The following is a 24,335-nucleotide window of genomic DNA, read 5'->3' as shown; positions in this document are numbered from 1 at the left end:
CCAATTTATACTATCAATGCAAACGTACCAGCACGCATACAAATACACATTCTACTATCCACACAGAAGGGAAGGGGAAATAATATGTACGATACACATAAACGTACGTGCACGCATACAAACACATACTATACTATCCACACAGAGGGGAAGGGAAGAAAAAAAACCCCACAAGATATACTATCCACACAAACGTACGCGCACGCATATAAATACACTCTACTATCCACACAAACGTACGCGCAAGCACACAAACCACAAATCTACTATACACACAACGTAAGCGAACGCATTCACACTATCACATCAGTAATGGGGTTAGTGTTTATAATCACACTACTCTACACTCACGCAAAGTGGCAACGTGAATAGTCTCTTTTCTAGAGATTTGGTTAACCCTGAGAAGGACTGTTTTTTAATTAAAAAACACTCCAAATACACCTGGCTAATGGATACATCTCCCAGGCCTGGGACCACAGACACATCTCCGGCTCCAATCATGCTCACAATTTAAGGTTGTGGCTGGTAACGCAGAGAGGGGTTGACTGGCTTCACTCTCCCAGTCTTCACTTTCAGGGATAGTGAAGACTTCTCTCTGTCTTCTTCTATGCCACACGCGTGGATGCTGTGGCCTCCTTATTTCCTCTTCCCAGTTTTTAGTATGGCGAACCACTGGTCTTTGTACTGGTGGCAGTGGCTATGGCTGTGGTGCTGATATTGCCTGTGGATGTGTCCTCACCTCAGACCTGACCTCACACAGAGGTCTCAGCAAAGGTGAAGCAGGATTCTTCTCTTCTTTTCTTTTTCTTCTTCATCCTCCTTCTATATCCTAGCTTGTTCGGCTATGGCCTCCATAGCCAGCTCGTCTAGAATGTGCCTGGCATACTCCAGTGCATTTGTAGTTCCAATAGCTTCGCTATTCTGTTGCTCATGTCGTCTCGTTGACGACGAATAGCCAGAGAACACTTCCCTTTATATTTGTGAAGCACGGACGTGAAGAAAAACATACCGACACAAAAATTTAAACTGCCCATATCATCACCAAAAAAACATTGAACGCGCGGACCTAAAAGAAATACTCACTTTCTACCTACAAATACGAACTACAAACTAGTTAAAACTATTCTTAAAGAATAAAATCTACTTGGATTAATCCAGTTTGAAAGGGACTTGAACCAGGATCAACTGGACTGAACCGGTCTGATCCGGATAAAATCGGTCAAACCAGTTAAAACTATCCTTAAAGCATACAATCTACTTGGATTAAGCCGGTCTGAACCAGGATAAACTGGATTAAACTACTTTGACCGGATGGAACCTGCCAGATCGGGATAGAACCGGTCCAAAGTAGTCTTAAACAATAAAATCTACTTGGATTAAACCGGTTTCGAACGAGGATCAACTGGACTAAACCAGTTTGATCCGGATAGAACCGGCTAAATCGGTCTAAACCAGTCCAAAGTAGATTAAAACCACAAAATCTACATGGATTAAACCGGTTTTGTACCATGACCAACTGGATTGAACCAGTTTGATCCGGATAGAACCGGTCAAAACCAGTCCAAAGTAGCCTTAAACTATAAAATCTACTTGGATTAAACCGGTTTGAACCAGGATCAGCTGGACTGAACCGGTTTGATCCGGACAGAATCGGTTTAAACCGGATAAAAGCGAGGGAAACGAAGTGCTTATAGACACACTTCTATTTTGTAACGTACAAACACAAATACACACATTTCTGGCAACTGAACTAGTATGTATTTTCTAGAGTATTGGGGTAGCCCTGAAAAGGGCTGTTTTTCTGTGGACGGGGAGTTATGGCATATTTTTATGGTCTAAGATTGTGTCCCTGTCTGGAGGCAGGCTTTCCCGCAGGATAAGGTCTGCTTATTCGGAAAGAGAAGAACTCTTTCGTGTCTATAAGGCAGACAACAAATCTCTGTTTGTTTCCTACTGTTGCTGCTGTTCGCTCTGCTCTCTTTGCTTCTGAAGTCTGTTTTTTCCGTCCACTTGTTCTTTCTTGATTTCCTCTCTCAAAAACTCTTCTATCAGGTCTTCGGTCACTTTCAACATCGTGACATTCTCTTCAGAGTTCGGTATCAGACTTTGCCTGACACGCTGTAAATTCACGTAAGCTTCGTTCAGCTTGGCTAGTCTTGAACACATCTTCATAGTAGGATGAGTCAACAATGGATGATCAGACTGGACACTGCTTTGCGTTATATGGTTCAAGCGCGGACGCGATAGGAAACATCCCTACGATTTTTTTGTTGGGTCGGAACGCTATGATAGTTGATGTTAGGGTGAGGGATATATAGAAATCAAAGACCATGTATAATGATAAAAACTGAAAACAAACGACAGACACAATTTGTTCAAAACACATTTTTCTACAAACAGCTAACAATCAACAATTAACAATAAAACAAATTTTTGAAATAAACTATTTGACAACGTTGTGAAGTCAAGATAGACTTCCACTGAGGTAGGTCATTAGACCATTGATGTATACTACGTTTCCTAGCTAAAGACAAAAGATAGCCATAATGGTCACAAAATCATTGACCTACTTTGTTATCGTTTCTAGAAGAGTGACGACCAAACAAATCAATAAATGTTCTAAGGGATATTCAAGACTGCGTTGATGAAGAAAATACACCCAATATTGTCCACATTCCATGAAATCTGTGCCTTTTAATTTCACATTATTGAATCGTGTCATCTGAGCATTTCTTCTGACAAAGTCGATGATGTAGTCTTCCAGAGGTGGCAATCCATACTAATCAAAATTCTCCACAAAATCCTGTTTAGGAAAGTAGACGGCTACCCAGTGAGTTCCTGGGAGATGACTGTTGTTCGTGTTGATGACATAAGCTTGATGGTCTTGAGGTTTGCGATCAGGCAGTTCATCTTTAACATACATGACAGGATTCCAAGAAGAGGTATACGAACTGTTGTTCAAAAGGTAATAAAGTTCCCAGGTATCCATTTTTGTGTTCTTGTTTTATCACAGTTAATAATAAGTCATCATAGCAATCATAACCTTTTGCTTGAAAATCTCAAGTCAAGTAATCGTCGCTTCGCTTCGTCTCAACACTCTGGGCCAAGAGAGCTTCGATGCGATCGATCTCTAGAGCAATCAGTGGAGGAGAAGAATAACCACGCAAGTCATTATACCACTGATGCAACACGGCTTCTTCTGAGATGAGACCGTTGGCGTCCTCCAGATATTCATTCAATTTTATTTCATGACTCAGCATCAGACATTTATCGTGTTGAATTTTACTGGGATGATCGTGTTGACATCCATCGCAATCTTTCTTGATCAATTCCGTAATTTTATCTGCCAGGTGCTTGGCAAAACAGGAGACTAAATGTTATTGTTCTGGCCACCTGGACCTCATCACTATGTCCTTTTCGTCTTTGTCTTGAGTTCTGCTTCCACGGTATCCTCCCATTCCATTTCTAAAGATTCTCCACTATTCAAAGAGAGATTACAGTCTTCCATTGCTTCTAATAGTCTAGAATAACTTCTCTCAAACCTTTGATTTTTTGTCTTCCTTGTCGCACAAGTAATGTAGCCAAAGTTGGGCTTTGACCTAGTATTGACATTTGACAAAGTTCGTCGTTTGATGTTTTATGACAGCCAGGGTGTTTTCGGACAGTACACTAAGGAACACGCTTCGGCAACGGTGTAGGCTTGTTTTAAAAGAATCGACCCCTCTGTGTTCCATGAACAGTTCTCGAAATTTTCCAAAGCAACGAAGTAAAATGTCCACGTTGGAACGATAATACTTTAACATTTCTTCCTGAAAGTCGAAGGGGTCCGAGGCGTGAGTATGGTACCAAGCGTAGAAAGCTTCTCGTTGCTCAGTACGCATGTTGTCGATGTTGTAGTAGTGAGCCTCAGGCAAATGGGGTAGAACGGCGTGTTGATTGGCTTCGGTATTGAAAAAGTTTGGAAATAGTCTTTGGCCAGTTCTGTCATTCCAAACGTTTTAGGCATTCGTCTCAAAGGCATGGCCAAATAACTCATCGAATCTTTAAACTGATATCGGCCCACTTGCATGGAAATGATTTTGGCTCCGTTCAAAGTGCCTTTAGGACAGGACGTTCGGTACTTTGTTCCGTATAATATCTGAGAAGAAACTGTCCATCGTATCCCGAGAAATTGTGAGCCATCACCATGGCATGGCGATGATAATCTCCGTAACGTTCGATATCCTCTTGGTTCCACATCTCGTAGATGGAGTCTAAGGGCCATTGGCGAAATCGGGTAGCATGTAAGGTCCCCGACATTGTTTTCCACGTCCTCCAGGAATCTTCCTACAGTGAGGTCAACGACTAAAGATAGGCTCTTGGATGCACTTGTCGCATGCTCGATGAGCCACGCGGAAATTAGGAATGTGAATACCGGTCTCTTGCATGCATTCGAAATCGAAAAAGATGAAATTTCCTTTCTTCATCTTCCTCCTCTTGATTGGAATGGTATTTTTGAATGTAGCATTCGTGTCCCAAGTCCACGATTTGGCGACAAATGTGACATTGTGTATTTCCTTAACATACGTGTGCCTTGGCACTGTTGGTACGTATGCCTTGTTCACAAGTAGGGTACAATCGCAGCAGTTGACAAGTACTTTTCTTCCGTGAACCTTGCGTCCTTAGATTTTGTTGGTAACAGGCAGGGCTGACAAGCTGGGCAATACACCCGTTCTTGTAATTCGTCCAGACAGGGTTTAGAAGCCAAACATCCTGAGCATTTCGATCCACAATGCTTGTGTTGCTCTTGATTGTCATAGCCATAGTCACATTTCTCAGTAATTTTCCAGGCTTTTTTCCATTCTACCGTGTCATTCTTGTCGGCATACGTTCGTCCTACGATGATGGCATGGGCTAAACACATCTGGTCTTGAGAGTTGTAAATATGCACGAGGCTTGTTTTGGTGCTGCGAAGTTCGTCCACCAATAACACCTTTTTGTGTCCTGTCCCTTGGGGAAGAGAAACGTGGGTCATGAACAGTGTCGCTTTTCCATCGATGATGTGAAACTTGTCGTTGGATTGTTGCACGTGTTGAATCCTGTCGATGACTTTGGAAGGTGTCAGTTCTGCCGGGCTGCAAACCTCGATCCAAACGGGGGACTTTAAACTGTTGTGATGAATGGAAAGTCTAAAGCGATCGTCCTTTTTGGCTTCACATTGTCGTTTCAGTGTGGTTAACAAAGAATTCCACACCTCGGCGATGAACCTATTTGCTTTCTCCAACGGTACTTCAGACTTGAAATCTATAAACTTCACCGTGTACGTGTAAGCCGTAGTTCTAAATGGTTTTAGAAAACGCTTTTCCGTCTCTCAAATGTGGTAGTAATTTTGAGGAGTTAATCGTGGACTTTGGTTGGGTGTAAACTCTCTGGGCCTGAATTCTGGCCCTCTCATGTCATCTTTAAAATCACTGGCATGAATTTGAGCCAATTCTTCAGCTACTGTGCGAGGCGATACATCACGTTTCTGCCTCTTACTTTCATCTCCTTTCTCCATGAAATGATGCGATCGTTTCATCTTGACTGCAAAAAATCAAATGATATTTTAAGCGCCTTGGTCCCCTATATCCATGTCAAACCATGGTCTTACCTCCCAGTATTCATTTCACTCTCAATCTCGAACTTCTGATCAGAACTTTGCGAGGTGTTATACGAAAGTTTTCTTCAAGCAAGCAGGCGGACTACTCCCCCTCTTTTCGAGATAAAAGCCAAGATACTTGCAATATCTGTAAGAAGAAAGGGCATTTGAGCTAGTGTCCAGACCATCAAAAAAGCAAGACAGGTGTCAGAAGAGACAATAGTCAAGATGCCTGTTATCACTGTCATGAGAAAGGACATGGTTTGCAGAATGCCCTAAAAAAAACCAAAAACAAACAGAACAAGAGGAAGAGAGGGGTTCAGAACAGGAAGAGAGGGAACAAAAACACAAAGAAGTCTATGAACTTTTTAAAGCATTGTGCTGTGAATTGGATTGTAAATGTTTTACCAGAATAGACAAGACAGAAAATTTACGTGTCTCATGGTTTTGATTTTGTAGCATATGGACGTACACTCACACACGTACATCATGGAAAAAAAAAGGGATTTTGAGTTTTGATTTTGGCAAAATGAATTATATCTCTTTTCGAGAAAAGTGAGTGGCCCTGAAAAGAGCCATTGGGTGTTTTTTTTAAAAATTATTTTTCATTTTTTTTAATAAAAAAAATACTCAGGAACGGGACATAATCAGCTTTAACTGCCTTAAACCTTTGCCACAGCCAAGGCCTACTTCTGGACTTGCTCGTGTCGAGGATTTAGTATAAATCACAAGAGTGGGTATCTCAGGCGTAGTAACAGGGTTGGGCTGTTTGGCTCGGGAAGGTCTTTTTCTCCTGGGTCGTATTAAAGAAGTCTGATACATTTGTTTCAGACTTCTTAACCCTGCCAAAATGTGTAATAGTACCGTCACCATTTGACTTTCCTGTCCTCCTTCTCTCCTAGAACTCGTTCTTCTCTGCTGCTTCTTCTTCCTGTCGTTTCCTTCTTCTTGCCTCTTCTTCTCGCTGTTGCTTTTGACGGAGAAAAGCTTGTTTTGCTTCTTGGTGTTGCCGATTCTTCTGTCTCTGTTTAAAATCCCCAACGTGTGATAAGGAAGAAGGTGGCGAAGGTGCGGGTACCGGAATAAATTCTTGCGAAGAAGAGAGAAAATCCACTAAATACCAATTAAAATTGGTCTCTTCTGGAAGTAAGACTGTGTTGACTTTGGTAGCCGCTGCTATGCCATCGCTTATCATCTAAATGGCCGGTCATGTTTGAAAACTCTGTCACATTGATTCACTGTGCACAGACGCTAGAGCACATATCTAGGGAATGTGATGTCACAGGTAGCTCTCTTCAGATTGGAAGACAGACTCCGCACTGTGACTGAATTTTGCAGCGTGCAAGGATTTTTAAATCACTTAATTCCCTTCACCTGTTCTCGTCACAAGATGTGGTCTAACGCTGAATCATCTACCCTCGTATCTCGACGCTGTTCCGCACGAACTTACTAATCATGGTCAATCATTAAGATCACCTACCTATACGAGCATTTGGAAAAAATTTTATCTATGTGGAGAGACAAGGCTGTCTGAAGAGAGTCCTCATCTACGGTCCAGAAGTTAGAAGAGGAGAAGTTTGGGGAAGATAAGACATATGCGATGCCCTCTATATTAATGGAATGATGTTAACAAAAATACCAAAGGTCCTTTTCAGGGCCACTCTACTTTCTTGAAAAGATATTTATTCTCTTTGCCATATATGTGTTTGATGTTCATCAATATATGTATGTATGTTGCATGGGTTATATATATATATATATATATATATATATATATATATATATATATATATATGTGTGTGTGTGTGTGTGTGTGTGTGTGTGTGTGTGTGTGTGTGTGTGTGTGTATGTATGTCCCGACCCGCCAAACATTCTAGGTTTGGTCCGATTGAGGTAAGCCCCTTGCCACATTCTTACCAAAGTCCAGTAACGTGACATCACCTCACCTGTTCCATTCATATTATCCCTATACAAAAACTCCACTGTCCCTTATCGCTATACAGTCCCAATATTCCCCATGTTCAATCCCCCTTGTTGCCAAACTTTTCCAGGGTGATCTGAAAAGTCTTGTTGCTAATCGATCCCACGACCATTTTGACCGGAATTTCCATTGTCGCTATCCTATCCCCATTCAATACTTCTCGATATAAAGCCGCATGTCAAAGGGTTTAAGTCCCAAAAAAAAAACGAAAAAAAAAAACGAAAAAAAAAAACGGTTATGTTGTGCTGTGGAAACCAAATCCAGTTTAATGGGCATTCAAAGGGTTATAACTCCTGTAAATGACAAAATGGATAGAAGGGGACCCCCCACCCCACCCCAAGGCGTCAAACTGCATGTGAAATTTGGGCAAGTTCTAAGAATTCCCAGTAAAGTTATCTTGCATTAAAAAAATAACTGAAAAACCTATGTATGGATGGAAAACTAACAGCAGCTGGCTCCTAGTAATATTTTTAATTAGGCCACCATATCAGCCGTGTCCGACCTCAGATCTGGTGTATATTCATGTAGGATCATTTGCATTATTATAAGAAGTCAAACATGACAATATCACCATCTATTTGGCAGAAGTAACAATCGGGTTACTAAGGTGATCACCATGGTAGCTGACAATGACCAAAACTAATTTCGCGAATCCAAGACTTTTCTGCTTTCAACTGCCAAGTATTTATGATGTTCTCCAGCAATATCGATTTTCAAGATGGCCACCTTGGCAACAATACTGGATGAAAGAACAATATTACCATTTATTCAGTAGTGTCCATAACAAGATTTAAAAATCGGCTACCATTTGGGCCATAGAGGATTTCAGATGGGGTTCATTTTCATTTATGAGCATTATGATACAAGTCCTTTGGTGAAAATCACATGTCAAGCAGGAGCAGTTAATACAAATTTTCAAGATGTCGGCCATGTATAGGTTTGACAGCACCATTGTCAATTAGGCCAAGCTGGACATCAGACGAAGTCATCAAGTGAAAATCGAATGCTGATACAACTATAAGTTCAGAAGAAGTAACAATATCAGGAGGTTCAAGATGGTGGCTCTGGTGGCAATCTTGGATGTCCGGATGGTATCTTTCTCATCTAGAAAGTTTCTTTGCAATCCTCCAAGTAGTTTAGGAGAACAAAGTCAACTTATGCCAACAGATGGGTGGATGGATGAGGGACGATGGACAACAAGCAATCCATTAAGCAGATCTACAATTGGGTTAATGGTAGTAATAAAAAAAAAATATGAAACCATTGATAGTAGATATCATTGAGAATCCTGATCTGAACGGTTGGTAAAAACATAATTTAAAAATAATCATGAAACTAAATTATACCGTTCGTTAAAAAAAACCCAGGTGCATTACAGAATCAAGTTCATTAACAACTTTCGTACCATATGACCAAAATCGCAAGGAAATACCCCCACCTATATTTTTAATCATAAAACGCGCTTTGTCGTCTTTACCTTTAGTAATGTTAAACTGGCATTATTTTGCATAATGCAGTGATTATCTTGTACCTGTGATTGGTATCCAGATGGGTAGTGTGTGATGCAACACAATCTTTTCTGATAATAGCCATACTAGTCGTTCAATCCCTGCCACTATATTGAAATAAATAATACTAACAATGGTTTCATTCCTTTTAATAACATGAGAAGCAGTGACTGACATATCATGTTTATCATTGATAAAAGCTATTTTAGAAATCATGAAGATGGACAAGATTCTCCATGCACAGCATTTTCAGATCACCTGGAACTATAACCAGTAGTCCTAGCCTTCCAAATGCATTTTAACATGTGCATCTACACGATGCATACAAATAAAGTGTGATCTATATGCACATTTGGGACTATGTAGAATTCATTAATTATTATTATTTACATCAACATCTATATATGAATTACATTCTTTTCAACAGAATTCAGTCGATTCTTGAAGATTTGCTTGAAATAAACATACCAGCTTGCTTAACTTTCCCAAATGATGCTGCCATTTACAAACAGCATTTGCTAGCAAACAAAGCGAGTCCATTATTCTGATGATGTGGTATTATCACTGCATTAGGCACTGTTCAAACCAAAGCAACATTTTTAAAAATATATTCATCCAAATTTGTGGTCTGAAATGGAAGTTTATAAAATCTTAATCAAGATTTCAAATTCATGAAAAATTTCTCTTAAAGTATATATACTCTCTGATTAAATCTAATCAACATTAAATGTGCAAATTAAGTATGATAGAACAGTTCTGGGGTTTTCTTGATGCTCGTAAACCATGAAAAAGGCCAGCATGAAGCTGCGAATGCTTAACATGATTTTATATGTTGTGTGCTCAACCAATATGCAAGTCCAACCTTTCATTTGGCTATCAGCATCGATGAATATGTAATTAGTATCACTACGAACTGCAAGACTTTCTGTTGCTCCAATTTTGGGATATTATTAATGTGATCATTATTAGATGCTACTGTGGTGATTTACTTTCCATCTGCTTCTAAAAATGCATCTATTTTTTTTATAAAAGTGAATAATAACCACAATTGTTTGGTATCAGTTAGGGATATAAATCTACCAGCTTGAAGGGGGAAGCAATTGATTCAATGCATAAATCATTCAAGAGAACAGCATTAACTTCAAACAAAATCAAGTTCATAAACAAAAATTTGGAATTTATAGAGAGCATAAAGTATGTATAAATGTATGAGCATTTATGGCATCCCTTACACAATTTGTGGCTATATGGTGACAACTAATGGTAAAGTCAGAAAAGAACTCGAATACAAATTGTAGCTCCTCAGAAATACAGAGTAATGTAATTCAGATATTGTGTGTTTGAGACAAAAGCAGTCAGTAGTGTTGTTGCATCTCAATTTAATCTGAATTTCTGAGCCCATCCTTATAAAAATTCTTTGTTGTCCCCTTCTCAAATCAAGATCTAAGCTAGCAGCATGATTATTATCGTGAATGTTACTAAATGTTAGTTATCAATTAATTGTGAGGGCAAAGTGACACTTCCCATATTTTGCCACTGATAGAAAGAAAAAAAAAGGATAGGATGGAATCTGATGAACAAAGTAATCAGACATGATGACTTGTATTTTTGAGATGCTTTAGCATACTACGGGCTCAAAACTGTCATTACTGATGGCAAACACTCAAATTTAAGGAAATTTATCCTAATCACATTTAATGAAGACAATCAATTAATCTTCCTCCCCAAAAGGTAATACATGTAGTAAAGGTTAGCCAAGCCAATGCACAGACATTTTTTTAAAATTGAAACAATGTGTCAACAAGACCAGGATCTGTCTATGCTGTAAATCACAAGAAATAGACTGATATGCCAGGAAATTTCACACTTCAGATCTGGGTTTCTGCTGTTCACATTTAGGTATGCCTTATACAGTAAAACCTGTCTTGAGAGACCACTGCTATGAGACCACCTGTCTTGAGATACCAGGTTCTCCATGTAATGATTTATTGATTATATGGTGTTATGACCTGTTATGAGAGACCACCTGTCTTGAGAGACCATTATGCTTTGGCAGAAGGGGTGGTGTTTCAAGACAGGTTCCACTGTACAAGAATAAATTATGTAAGGATAAGGACACCAGATGGGGAGAGGAAGACATTATTTGAAAAGGATTACTACTTCTGTTATTTTCACCCAAAACAATGCAAAGTTACATGTGGGACCCAAAGACAGAAAAATATTAAAAACAATAATAAATAAGAGATTCTTTCATTGTACCTAACTTTTACTGTAAAGAAAAAGCAAAAGAACAATTATAAAGGTAGTACATCAGGAAGACTAACTGATCTGCTACCAATCATGTAATTGTGCATTGTGCATCATTTATCCCTTACTGGTTTTATTACCATCGAAATGGTTATGCACCACAACTCATTTTCCTCTGGAAAGTCTTTCCATTTTTGTCTCAAATGGGGTAGGAAACGTGATTTTTAAAATACTTGTGATATCATCTGTTTCACGGAGATTTTCATTTTGTCATATGCTTAAATGCATAGAAGACGATTCCCATTGACTATTTTGCTCGCGCATGAGCATAAGTGCAAAACCTAGACTTGGAGGGCTTATTGGACCCATGATTTTGTGTCCTAGCTCCTTTTTACTCTAAGATCTCAAAGATATCCTACTTTGGACTGGTGTAGTGTCAGATCAAGGAGAGAACGCAACATAGAAGTGTGGGAACGCATGTTACACAGATGTGGAGGGGCAACGGTAAGTGCAAACTACACCCCCGTTGACTGGTCAGCTTTACATCTAAAAGCAGAAATGTTAAAATGATAAACACTGCTTCCAAAAATGTTAACTTTTGGTCTAAAAAAGTCTGGTCTCGAAAATTGTTGTTTGATAATTTGTTTTTAAAAATCCAAGTTGAAAGTCAATATTACTTGAAATCACTGCAGAGATACATTTTCCTCTTTTCCACAGTACTACTTGCGTTGGTATATCAGGAAAAATGCTGACGCCACAGAGCTCAGAACTAAAGTACTACCTCATGATGCAAAAGCGTGGCATGTGGGGTTAACGAGTTATTACTACCGGTTTATTGATAAACAGAAACTTATCTGAAAGTGAAGTTTTCACATTTGAAGCTTTTTAAATGCAACAGGTTTAGAACCATGAAATATAATTATATGAGAACATATATGGGATTTTAATGGATTCAAAATAAGTGTAAACAGATCCCTCCATTTAGTTTTTAATGTAATGCCTAATACCAAATTTCCTTGTGATCCATGCAGTCCTTCAGAAGTTGAGTGGAAATTACATTTGTGACATGTGATGGAACAGGCTGTGATGTGACATGCAGAGAAAGATCCCCTCCATAGTTATTGTGGTGGCATAAAAAAAAAAAAACAACTGGAATTTATGCACAAAACCTTTGCACTAAGAATTATGATTCAGAACTTGGAAAATTCCTGCGATATCAGTAATTATCACATGCACATATTTTTTCTAGTGTAACATGTTGTCAGAACAACACTGCTTCATTACTTTGACTGCATGCCTGATATATTACCATGGTAGTCACCAGCACTAGGCTGGTACCCTTTGCCTTTTATATCTTTGCCACCGTAATGAAGCTTATATTTCTATACTACCCTGAATAGCATTTATTTCTATACTACCCTGAATAGCATTTATTTCTTTAATACCCTGAATAGCATTTATTTCTATACTACCTAGAATAGCATTTATTTCTATACTACCCTGAATAGCATTTATTTCTATACTACCCTGAATAGCATTTATTTCTATACTACCCTGAATAGCATTTATATCTAAAATACTTTAATAAAGCTGACTAAACATCTTTATATTAGGCCATATCTTCACTGATTCATAACATCATTCAGTTTTATTTAACCACTGAAATTCACAAAGTTTCTATCCAGTGCCTTTGCTTGTGCTGAAATCATTTCTTATTTTCACAATTATATGATGAAAAATGTAAGGACTGTGGTAATTTTTTCATTGCCCACATACAATTATTAACATAGTAGATCACATGCATATTTTATTACATGTGAGATACTGTTGCACACATAAATACAAACAAAAAAGGTAAATTAAAGAAAGGAATGCAAGCCTTACAATATTCTAAGTTTGAAATTGTTTTATTATTTGGCAATTACTGCTCATTTCTAAGACAAGAGCTGAGAAAAATAAAATATGCCATTTTTATGGTAAGAGTTTTCATGGAATGACCTTATATAGGAAGGTAAAATATTCAATACATAGGAAGCTTGATCATGCATCATCACTTTCAGATAAGCAATCCAGAACTAATTTTTTTAAATAGCCAAGCAACCTTTGAAGAAAAAAAATTTACCCAAGCTGTAAAGACCATTTAAAATCTGGAACATTCTTTGACCTGTGGGACATGGGGTAAATCTGGTGACTAATGTTACTTCACTCAGTCCAGATACGGAACTTCTACAAAGGTTTGTTTACATCTACATGGTTTTTAAGATTGTGCTGCAGCACATGAAACTGCTGCAGGCTGCCACTCCAATGCCAGCCAATTTCATGGTGGACTGGGTCAAATAATGAGTGGCCAGTCCAACTGGCCAGTTTGATTTTAGGCAGATCAACACCTGCACCAAAAAATGCTGGCAAATTATTTTTCTCTGCATGACTTAAGTTTATCATGCACTGCCTAATTATAAAAGAATACCAATCTCATACAGAGATTCAGGAAAACATAGTCATAAACACTAGTAAATCATAAAGAACAAGATTTCCATAGTTAAGTTCTACTAAACATTGCATTCAGTACTCTTTCAAATACTACCAAGAATACAGGATTAATCAAACAATGCTTTTCAAGCCATAATACATCCATGCTAAAATGTGCATGTTTTCCTTTGCAAACTGGACACTGCAGTGCAAAACAAAATGGAACTTTGCCAAGTGACATTGTGTTTAATTCCTAATGAGTGAATTTGCTGAATTTACGTAAATACAAGAAATATCAGGAGATTGTGCACACTGGATTCATGTCCTGTTCTAGCAGGATACAAGTTTATGGGGTGTACAAACCAAAGTTACTACCTTTTCCTCATTATGAGTATAGTATTCTAGCATTACTCCTTTATCACTCACAGAACTTTTATCTTCTTTGGAGCTAATGTTGTTTTTCATATCAGCATCTTGATGTTTGTCAAGGCTTCCTGATAAATGTGTCACAGATGTCTTTTCTTGATCTATTACATGGCTTTCTTTACTACTGAAATCAAAGTAGTCAACACTTTTATTCAATTCCTTTGTCAAGAGCACTTGTTCCTTTTCAGGAACTGAAGATGCTGCCATGGTATTTCCCAAGTGTTTCTCTTCTGAATCTGAATTACACATCTTTAGAAATTCATCATAGTCAATGACTTCCATATCCGATGTCTCATGTTTCTCTGAGTTGCTTATATTTCTCGTGTCATCCTCTATGTCCTCCTCCTCCTCTTTTTTCTCTTTCTCTGCATGCTGAATAGTGTTTGTATCGTCACTTACCTTATGTCTGTTGGCAGTCAGAGCAAGTTCTTTCTCGGCTTGTGTCACCTCAACAGACCTTGCTGCAGTTTTATCAACATTCTCTTCTATTTCTGTTCTTAGGTCTCCATCAACAGTATCATCTCCATCATCCACACCATCTCTTTGTCCATCTATTTTACACTGGAGAGATGGCTGCTTGGAATCTGCCATTCTGAATTCTGGCGAGTTAACCATCTGTCTTGTTACTCGAAAATCATGGCTTAAATCTGCCAAAATACTTAAATTTGACATTCCATCCTTGTTATTTGATAATCCATTATGATCTGTATCTTGAGTTGCTTTAGAAATTAGAATGGAATCTCGCTTGCCAATAGCTTTGCCTGAAGACAATGCATCAGCAATGCTTTTGTCTATATTTGCTGTTTTTGATTTTAAGAAGTTCTCAATGTCAACTGTGTCCTTCTTCAGATGGGCTTTCTTTGTTTGGCCCAAAGTGTCCTGTGCCTCTTTTGCTTCAAGCCATTGGTTTTTCTTTACAATGAAAGTCTTACCTCTCCATTTCAGAACAAGATCTAAACTTTGAGGCGTAATAACATTTGGGTCCAGACCTTGGATATGCTGATCTTGAAGAAAATTAATCCCTTTTTCTTGTTTCTGACAGTCATGTTTTGGCCTGCAATTCGGCAAACCCACTTTACCTTCCTTCAACCAATTATTGAGCGTGAACTGTCCCATCTCTTCTAAGGATCTCTTTCTCTTCCTCTTAAGGCCTCTCTGACATGCAACGCTGGCATTCCTTGTTCCTTCAACCACTGTTTTTAAGAAAAACTCATCTTTTGTGCATTCTGGCTCTGACAGTTTATTTGCAGAATCTTTTTGTTCTTGTGACAATTCACTACATTCATCTTTTCCTCCTGACCTGACAACCCTATCCATGTGTTTTCTCAAAGGGTGCAGAAGAGGGCCAGACTGTCCAACAACTTTTGATGACATAAGGTTTGTTTCCTGCTCTGTGCACCTTTTCTTTTTCAGCTTTTTTGTCACTTTCATGGAGTTATTCTGGGGAGTATGCCCAGTCATATCTTTATTTTCAGTTGTGCTTACAGTTTCTTGGGGATGTTCTTGAAATCTGCTGGTCTTGTCCACATTGGTAAGTGAACTAAAAGGGATGTCTTTCAGGTCCGCATCCATCATCTCTGTCCCAGTCACATCCTTTTTACTGTCCTTGTATTGTTTCGTTTTTTTACGTGTCCATTTAGAGTGGTTTCTCTTTCTCCTGTGAGATGGTGGCTGCAAATCAGTACTCCTGTTTAGTTCAGATTCCCCAACAGCACTTGTCTGAATGGAATCATTTGTGGTTCTTTTGGACTGACTTTTCTTTGCCCTTTCAGAAGGTACTGAATCAAAGTTAAATTCACTCTCAGAAGTATCTTGTTCAGCTGCTGATGAACGAAAGATAGCATCAGATGCTGAAAAAGATCCAACTGAATCATCCAATGAACTGCTGTACTCAGCAAAACTTCCATCAGGTGTGCAGATAACCGAAGAATTTCTTGCTGCAGAAGTCATCTTTTTAGAAGTATTGTTATCATTAACAAAAAGTGAACTTCTTACATTTCGGTGCTTCCACTTCCAAGCTGATGTTGGACCTTGAGCAATCAATGAAGATGTTGGTGCTGAAAGGCACTGGATATTTGTGGTGCTTCTACTTTTTCGTTGTGTTCTTTTAGCTATCTGTCCTGCGGAGAGCTTTCGAAAACTTAAGTCTTGAAAATGTTCACTGTTAAAATCCCCATTTTGATTTATATTAACTTCTTGCTCATTATCTTCGAATCCAATAACATCTACCTCTTGAGCAGACACTTTAATCCTCAATGATCCTGAATTAGAATGAGTGACCTTTCTCGGTGACACTTTGTTAGGTCTATCTGGAGATTTTAGGGAGGCATTTGACAATAAATATTTTTTTGATCTCAGATGTGGTGACAAATGGGGAGTTTTCAAAGTGTTTGTTGATTTTCTCTTTAGCTGACCTTGCTGTCTGTATTTTTCTGCATTAGACTTCTGTAAGCTACTTTCCGATGAAAAAACTAATAATTTTTTCACTGTATTCTGATTGGGTATGATGGGTGAGGTGCTGTTCGCATTTATCTCTTCTTTATTAGCTGTCCTACTTTTCAGTGAAAGCCGTAACTGTCTATGTTTTGAAGATGACGGTTCTTGTGATTTACCCTTATATTTTTCACTTCCTAAAGTAGGTTTGAGTGAATCTGATTCTGTCCGTTGCAGACATTTAACAATTTCTATCTGAACAATCTCTGACTTCCTTGTTTTCCCTCGGGTCTTCTCTGTTCTTCCTAGGGACTTGTTTGTGCTTTCCAGTGATTTAGTAGACCCTACTGGAGACTTGTTAGGCTTTTTAGGAGAGCTGAAATCAATGCCAAATGGAGATGTAGGCAGAGTCTCTGTTATTACAGTATTATTATCAGTCTGGAATATCAAGGATCTCTTAGGTGTCCCTTTGCTTACTTTAGCTGTAAACAAAAGCGAACTCTTCTGAGTTGGATTTGGACTTTTGTCTCTGCCAGATTTAGATTTATGCTTTGATCTAGATCTTCCTCTGCTATCAAATTGCAATGATGAGGATGGTGACCTAGAAAAATCACTTGCTGTGCTGGGACTGACCAATGTACTTTTTCTATCAGAATGAAGGGACGAAAGGGACTTTACTTTGGAAAGAGATGGACTGTCGGAGGGTCCTCTAATTTTTTCCCCAGACTGAGATAAAGATGATCCTGAAGGATTCAAAAGGGTCAGAATGGGACTAGTATTCCTACTCTTCCTTCCTGAGTGAGAAGAATCTTGAACTCCTCTCCCAAACTGAGGTGATGATACTGATCTTGAGGAATGACTGGATGGACTTTTGTTTGAAGATCTTCCTGTCTTTTGAAAGTCTGATGCAGAAGACCTTGGAGAAGTCATGACTGATAAATCTGAGCTAACATTTTTACTCCTTCTTCCTGATAGAGATGATGACGTTGATGGTGAATTGCTAGAAAAATGTGAGCTGACACCAAATCTTTCTGGAGCAGGTAATCCAGTTTTGCGAAGCTGTCTGCATGGGCCTGGGTAGGGGCTCTTATCTTTAGAGGGAGAGCCCTCTTCAGAACTTTCTACAGATTTTCTGGTTTTCTTCTCTGGTGTTTTCTTCTTCATTGGGGCTTTACTTTCTTTCTTTTGAGCTTTTTCTGAAATAAAAGGAAAATCTTGAAGTAGCTGCATGAGCAATTGGAAGAACTTAGAAGTGCTGCTTTGCGAGTCTGAAAATATTTGGAATAACTTTTTTAATATCGTCATACAATAAACCAGAGAATATGTGACATATATGCCATTAAAAAAAGATTAGCATGAATTTCCCATCAAATCCTCTTCTGCAATGTACGAGATACAATCTAAAGTGTCAATGCAAAACATAGCAAAACAGAAAGAAGCATACAATAAAAGATCTAACTTTTGATATGAGAATGTTTACTAACTTAGACACATATATCAACAAAGTAGTGCAAACTTGCAGCCAACTGTATGTGGGGAACTCTCTGTAATGTAAACCTTAACATTGTCACTTAAGGGTTAAAAACAGCTCAATAAACACTTCCATTTGGTGGAAGACAGACATTCACACAAATGGGCTGCAGGATCTCACAAACACCTGAGGAACTAACTTCACCTAATGCAAAACTTGATTATGGTGGATGGAGATACTGAAGGATATGTAAAATATTATATGCTCCTTCAACATTTCTTAAAAAGAAAGATAAGATCATGACTCATCCAATCAATGAGATGATACATGTTAAAACAGTTCTCTAGGAACAAACCAGAGCATGACTGATTCAGAAATTAGTAGCCAATAGGCTGTGATGACTTAGACCTTTGGCCAAGGTATGTGGTTTTTAAAGTTAGCGTGCAGAAAAAATTATTTCATTAGACTTGCTGTAACGTCTGACCTCTGGACAGCAGAATGTTTATTTAAGTGCAAGCCATCCATAAAGCTTAGTCAAGAAATGTATTATAAGATAAAAGACATTCTGCTAATTCCATTTTTAGCCATAAAGACAGAAGAATAGTAGCTTATGATCTCACTTGACACACTTTCAGTCATTCTGAGTACAATTAACGCCTCAATTATATCTGTTATTTTAATACAATTTTGTTCTAGGGAAGGAAAAAAGTAATAAGAAGCTAGCCAAATCCTGCATGTTATGCTGACCCCCCAATCTTTGATATTGCCATCTAAAAACCTTTACTACTGAGATTAGTCTTTGGTATGAAAAAATGTATGGACTGACACACATAAAATAATTATTACCCCGAGCTTCCTCAAGGCAGAACTCTGACAACAGACTTTTGAAATCTCTGTTGCCTTTCATAAATGCTGAGTATTTAAGGAAATTTAAAACTTCTTTCATGCCAGAACTATAAAGTTTAGAAGTTTTGGTGTTGACTGGCACTATAATGATGGAATAACTAACTAGTTGATGGAGACTTACGAATTGTGTCTTGTGTTTTTTGAAGATCGATCAAAACCAGTCTCAATTTCCATTCTAGCTAATAAGCTTATTCAAAATCATCTATTTTAAAACTTAAAATCTGTCTGCAAAAACATAAAAACAAAGAGTTCATTGGAGGCATGGAGTCTCTACTAACTGAAAAGAAATGAAAGGAACCCAAGATAATACCATTTCTACATATTAGCTGTGGACAGAGATTCTGTTACATTGGTATATGCCAGTTTTTACTGGTAAAATTTGTCCATGTAGCAGAAAACAATGAGTATGTCAGTATTCATGTACCAAATTAAAAAAGTCTTGAAAATTAACGGTCTCAGGATTAAAGTCTGTCAGAAGTCGATCTATTCTTATCATGCAACTGTACTCCAATATAAACAATGACTGTGATTACTGATTGACCACAACATCACAGCACCAAAAGACTTGGCTTATACCTTAGATGGGTTCAGGTGTGTGATTGTATATACAGGCAATACAATTCTGCCTCCCTGATCTGTCAAAATGGACAACTTGCAGTTTGTGTTAGAATCTCCATGTTTATCAAATTACTGAAACATGCTACTGTTTTCTGCTGCAGCAAGTAAGGAAACTTTACAAGCTGATATCATCATTTGCCTGAAGCCATGAAAGAGATAAGCCAACTCTCCTTCCAGTGATATAGTGTGGGACTAATTACTAGTGTGCATAGCAACATAAATTAAAGCTCCCTTATTGCTGTTTATAAGATGTTATTCCAGTCTTTTATTTTTGTTCAAAAGAAATCAATAACCAGATGCTGTTTGTTGAGGGACCGGTTTGGTTTGGATTTTGCAGCTTTCTGTTTATAGATGATTTTAAGTTGTATGATCTATGCTGACATTAAAGGTTTTCAATCAAACCAAGTCACTAAAATTAAACATTTTATGTGATGCACATAAACACCATAACTGTTATTTTAAAAATTAACTCTAAAAAACCAAAGTTGTTAATTGGCTGTGCAGTGTTTTAGACACAGGCCATGGGCTGGTGACTTAAATACACTCACAAGCCCTAACTGAAATTCCACAAGCCCCGACTCCAATTTCCACATGCCCAAAACTTCTCCTTTGTTAATACTGTCACAACAATGTAATACCTACAATTGGAATATAAATTCAATGGCATTCAAAGGGGTTTGAAGGTAATGCAAGTGTCATTAGTGTTCATTACTACACACACTAGGGACTGGATGGTCCTGGTGTTCAAACTTCAATACTGGATTCTCTGAGTGAATCCTGGTTAGGACTGATTTGATGTATGTCAATGTGTTGTTTGCAGTATGTGCAAAGAATTAATAGCCCCCCCACCACTTTATTTTGTTGTCACTGGAATGCTTCACAAAGTAAAAGTCCGTAAACCAGGAGTTCTGAAATTTATCTTTGATGGGCTTTGCTGATAGTTAATTGTTTCCTAAACTGGCTTAAAAAAATGAATTACACTTGAACACTATTCCGACAACTGAAATGATCATGCTTAGCATTCTATTTATGCATAAAATCTTCAAAGAAACATTGTTGCTGTTCACATACTTGTCAAAAGTATAATACATACGGCTTAAATACTCTCATTCAAGGCAATTATATGTAATAACTTTTATTCTTGTACATGTATCTAGCATATCTCTGATTTAACTGCAATCGGTTGTTCCACTTCCTGATCCTACCTACATGTAAAGGGCATATACCGAAGTGATGTTTTTTCTTCTTCTCTATTTTCGAAGATTACTGAAAATTGTGTTTTCTTGATACACGAATGTGTGACGGGTTTGGAAGTACAAAATCATTTTTGTTGCATGACACATCATCTTCAATTTGATTAAAATCAGATCTCAAATTTCATGTAGGACAATGGTGATCTGATTTAGATTGCACTGTGTCATGGCAGGTGTGTCAACATCTTGACAACACATTTACACATTTCATCAGTACAATGAGTCTCCTCAGGCAAATTAGACTTTTTTTTGGACAAGCCCAATGGGCACCTCACTTAGAATAAAGGGCACACCCAATCTAAAATTAGTGTCCCATGGTGTTGGGCTATCAGATTTTTTTTTAGCATTGGTGTGAGTGAGTTAAAAGCCAACTGGCTATTGAAAAGTTGGAATTTGCCACCACCTGGAGAAAGCCATAAAGCACAGAGCATGTGTCAGCTATGTTTTTGTTGGTATCAAGTGACTACTGCACTGACACGTGCTCTCTGCTTGATGAATCTGGTATTCTCGAGTTCGTTGCAAGAAGTTTCTGGTCATTCTCGGAATATGCTTTCCAAATTTCCAGGCTGTTGGCTCTGACCCAAAAACAGCATTAATGTCAGAATATCTCAAATTTGGTGGGAAGGGTCAGAGGAAACTTAGACTAGGGATTACTCTACCATCATGTTGATTTGTTACATTTATTATGAACGGGGTTCCTGTAAATGTTAGGAATGTCATTTTCAACATATTGTTTTCCCAATTTATGCAAATGATAAACCATGTATTGATGATATTGGCTGATAAGCATTCATACTGGAAAAATTTGGCCTTGAACCGACTCTATCTGTTTTTGCTGGTATGAACCAGTAATTGTACCATCTTTGCAGAAACTCTATATGGAGCATTTAAACCATGTGATTTATTGGACTCGTACTTGTCGACCCCAAGAGATGTGTAAGCATACATTTTGGCAGAAAAAGGTATCCTGAGCATAAAAAGTATAATCTATGTATTACATGCCACAATTACAGCAGACTGTATGTGAAATGTACATTTATTTTTGCTTTGAAGCTAGATCTTCAGGAGGTCAAAATTCTTGGCAAAACTTCATGTGGATTAAAATACATTCAAATTATATATATTCAACATTCAACTACACGTTCAACTTTCACTGAATAATCGTAAAGTCCCAAATTTTTTTTGGGTGCTCAATCTGAGTGCTGTATTGCATCACTCTTATATTCTTCTTACCAAATTTGTAAAGCGGTGTTGATTGTCCTTTTCCTGATTGGACATGTTTTAAGTTTAAAAAGATCCAATAATTTTCATCCATAAGACACACCATAAAATCCTGTTTTGCTAAACATGCAGCACTTTAAAAATACTAACTTCATTATAAATATAATTAATCTGCAAGACAATCATTCAGCTTAAAGAAACCCATCTCTTTTCCTGCAATGAGTAATATACAGTTACTATAAATAGAAAATATGCAAAGTACATTTAGGTCTACAATGGACAAATTAACTCTTACACTGTTCTTACACAGCGTTCTTTTTAGAACATTCTAAAATTTATATGATGAGTGGGATTAAGGAAATGATAATAAATATGACAAACTTTTTGTTGTCTTATTTTTATTTTTAATGTACTGGAAAAGCATAATCCATATATGTGTGAGTGCTGAGATTTAATTACGTGAAAAAAGCATAATGATTATGCTAAAAGCACAATGGTTAGCATGTATGTGTACTGATTACAAGATTTATAAAATGGTCAATGCAGTTAACCACAATGGACCAAGATCAGCACCATTCTCAACTAAACATAACAAATCGTTTGGTGAAAAGCCAATGTCAACATGATTATCTGTTTAGTGGATTTTCAACATGGTTGTCATAGCAGCAATACAGGATCTACATTCAGCACCAGTTTCATTCAGGACCAACTAGGTATTGGTAGTCCTTTGGTGAAAACTCCAGGTCGATATGGCCATCCATTCAGGAAGAGTAGAGACAAGATTTTCAACATGGCTGCTATGGTGGCCATATTTATGTCAGATTTGTACCACTTAGAACCAACATCATAAGAGGCACTTTCATGAAAATTCATGTTGAAACAAGCTTCACCATGCTTCATCTGCTGTCTACATTGACCAATAAAATCACCTAAGGGATGTTTTGTTAAGTTCTAGCACAATCTGGCTACAAGAAAAGAAAAAATGTAATGTGTGATGAAACGACGGATTAGAAAAACTTTAAACTCTTAGACTACCCCCCCCCCATCAGGTAAACGTTAATACATTTAATGGTAACAGGTCCTTATGAAGAGGGGAAGGGGGACTATCCCCACCTTGTGGTGTCTAAGCAAGCACTCATAAACCAGAGATGCTCCCAGGAGTTTATCATAAGGGGGGATATTTTGTCAAAAGAATAATGGGGTAGTAGAACAAAAATGTGGGGAGGAAAGGCCATGGTTCAATATTTGCATCATATTTCAATATCCATCTCTTTCTTCCTGCTCCACATCTCTCTTTCTTCCACTTTGTAAGACCCCTATTGATATCAGAATCTTTAAAAGATGTTGCCTCTAGATTTATAAGCACTAATTTGTTGATATTTTTCTGAGCTTTAAATTTTTCTTATTTGTGTATGTATATTGTTCTGTACCGAGAACCCCCTTTCAGTCTGCATATACATTGCTAGCTTAGCCAGCTGGAACAAGTTTGTCTTTTGGATACTTCTGCTCCAAAGTACTATTTTTCTTTTTACAAGCTTTAGGACTCTACAGACTACTATGCCATTTTTACTATTCCGTAATGATGCAATAGGATTTTAAGTCCATTAATGCCATAATCTACTTGTTCAAACAGGTATTTTGATGAAATAAATATCTTTACTTCCAGATTCTTATTTATTAGATTCATCTCAACCTTTATGCTAGGGCTATATGGTTATGTGGCACATGATCCCACTGGGCTAAATTGTGACGAGAAACGAAAAGAGCATCCTACTTTTAAATTGTCTGTGGTTTAATTTGGCTTGTTTGTCTGCCTTTCTTCATTTAATTTCGAAATAATGCTGAAATGACGGGTTGACCATCATGTTGTCTTTTGTCCATCCAGCATGTATATCTGACTCATATTTAACACCTTTAACAGATTCAAAATCACTCACTTCTATTTCCAGCTGAAATAATCTGATATACTTCCTAACTCTGAAAATTAATTGCCTTCATTACTATGATCAACCAGCTTTTGCCGCACGAAACTGTCATCTAAAGACTCACTCATCTTCCATCACCTGTTCTGAAAGGTACTAATATGGGAACCACAACTGAGGGAAAGCACCTGACACAACCACGTCTAATGGGAACTCATTTGCACTTACTAAATACGTGAAGGACCATCTCATACAATTGCAGG

At 37.8% G+C, this 24,335-nt stretch overlaps 1 protein-coding gene across 1 annotated transcript in view; it reads right to left on the bottom strand.

Annotated features, from left to right (window-relative positions):
* Positions 1 to 9,239: 9,239 nt before the first annotated feature.
* LOC149808121 (uncharacterized) overlaps positions 9,240 to 24,335 on the bottom strand; it is a 92,848-nt gene continuing 77,752 nt past the window's right edge. The window contains exon 10 of the mRNA XM_089973571.1: positions 9,240 to 17,877. Within this exon, the coding sequence (XP_089829697.1) occupies positions 14,153 to 17,877 (3,725 nt within the window). The 3' untranslated portion in view covers positions 9,240 to 14,152. The remainder of the gene's footprint in view (positions 17,878 to 24,335) is intronic.

The sequence above is a fragment of the Sinohyriopsis cumingii genome, chromosome 1 (genome assembly GCF_028554795.1).
Source record: "Sinohyriopsis cumingii isolate HCF-2022 chromosome 1, ASM2855479v2, whole genome shotgun sequence".
In the NCBI taxonomy this organism is placed as follows: domain Eukaryota; kingdom Metazoa; phylum Mollusca; class Bivalvia; order Unionida; family Unionidae; genus Sinohyriopsis; species Sinohyriopsis cumingii.
Note: the sequence above shows the minus strand (reverse complement) of the source record. Positions and strands in the feature narration are given on the sequence as shown.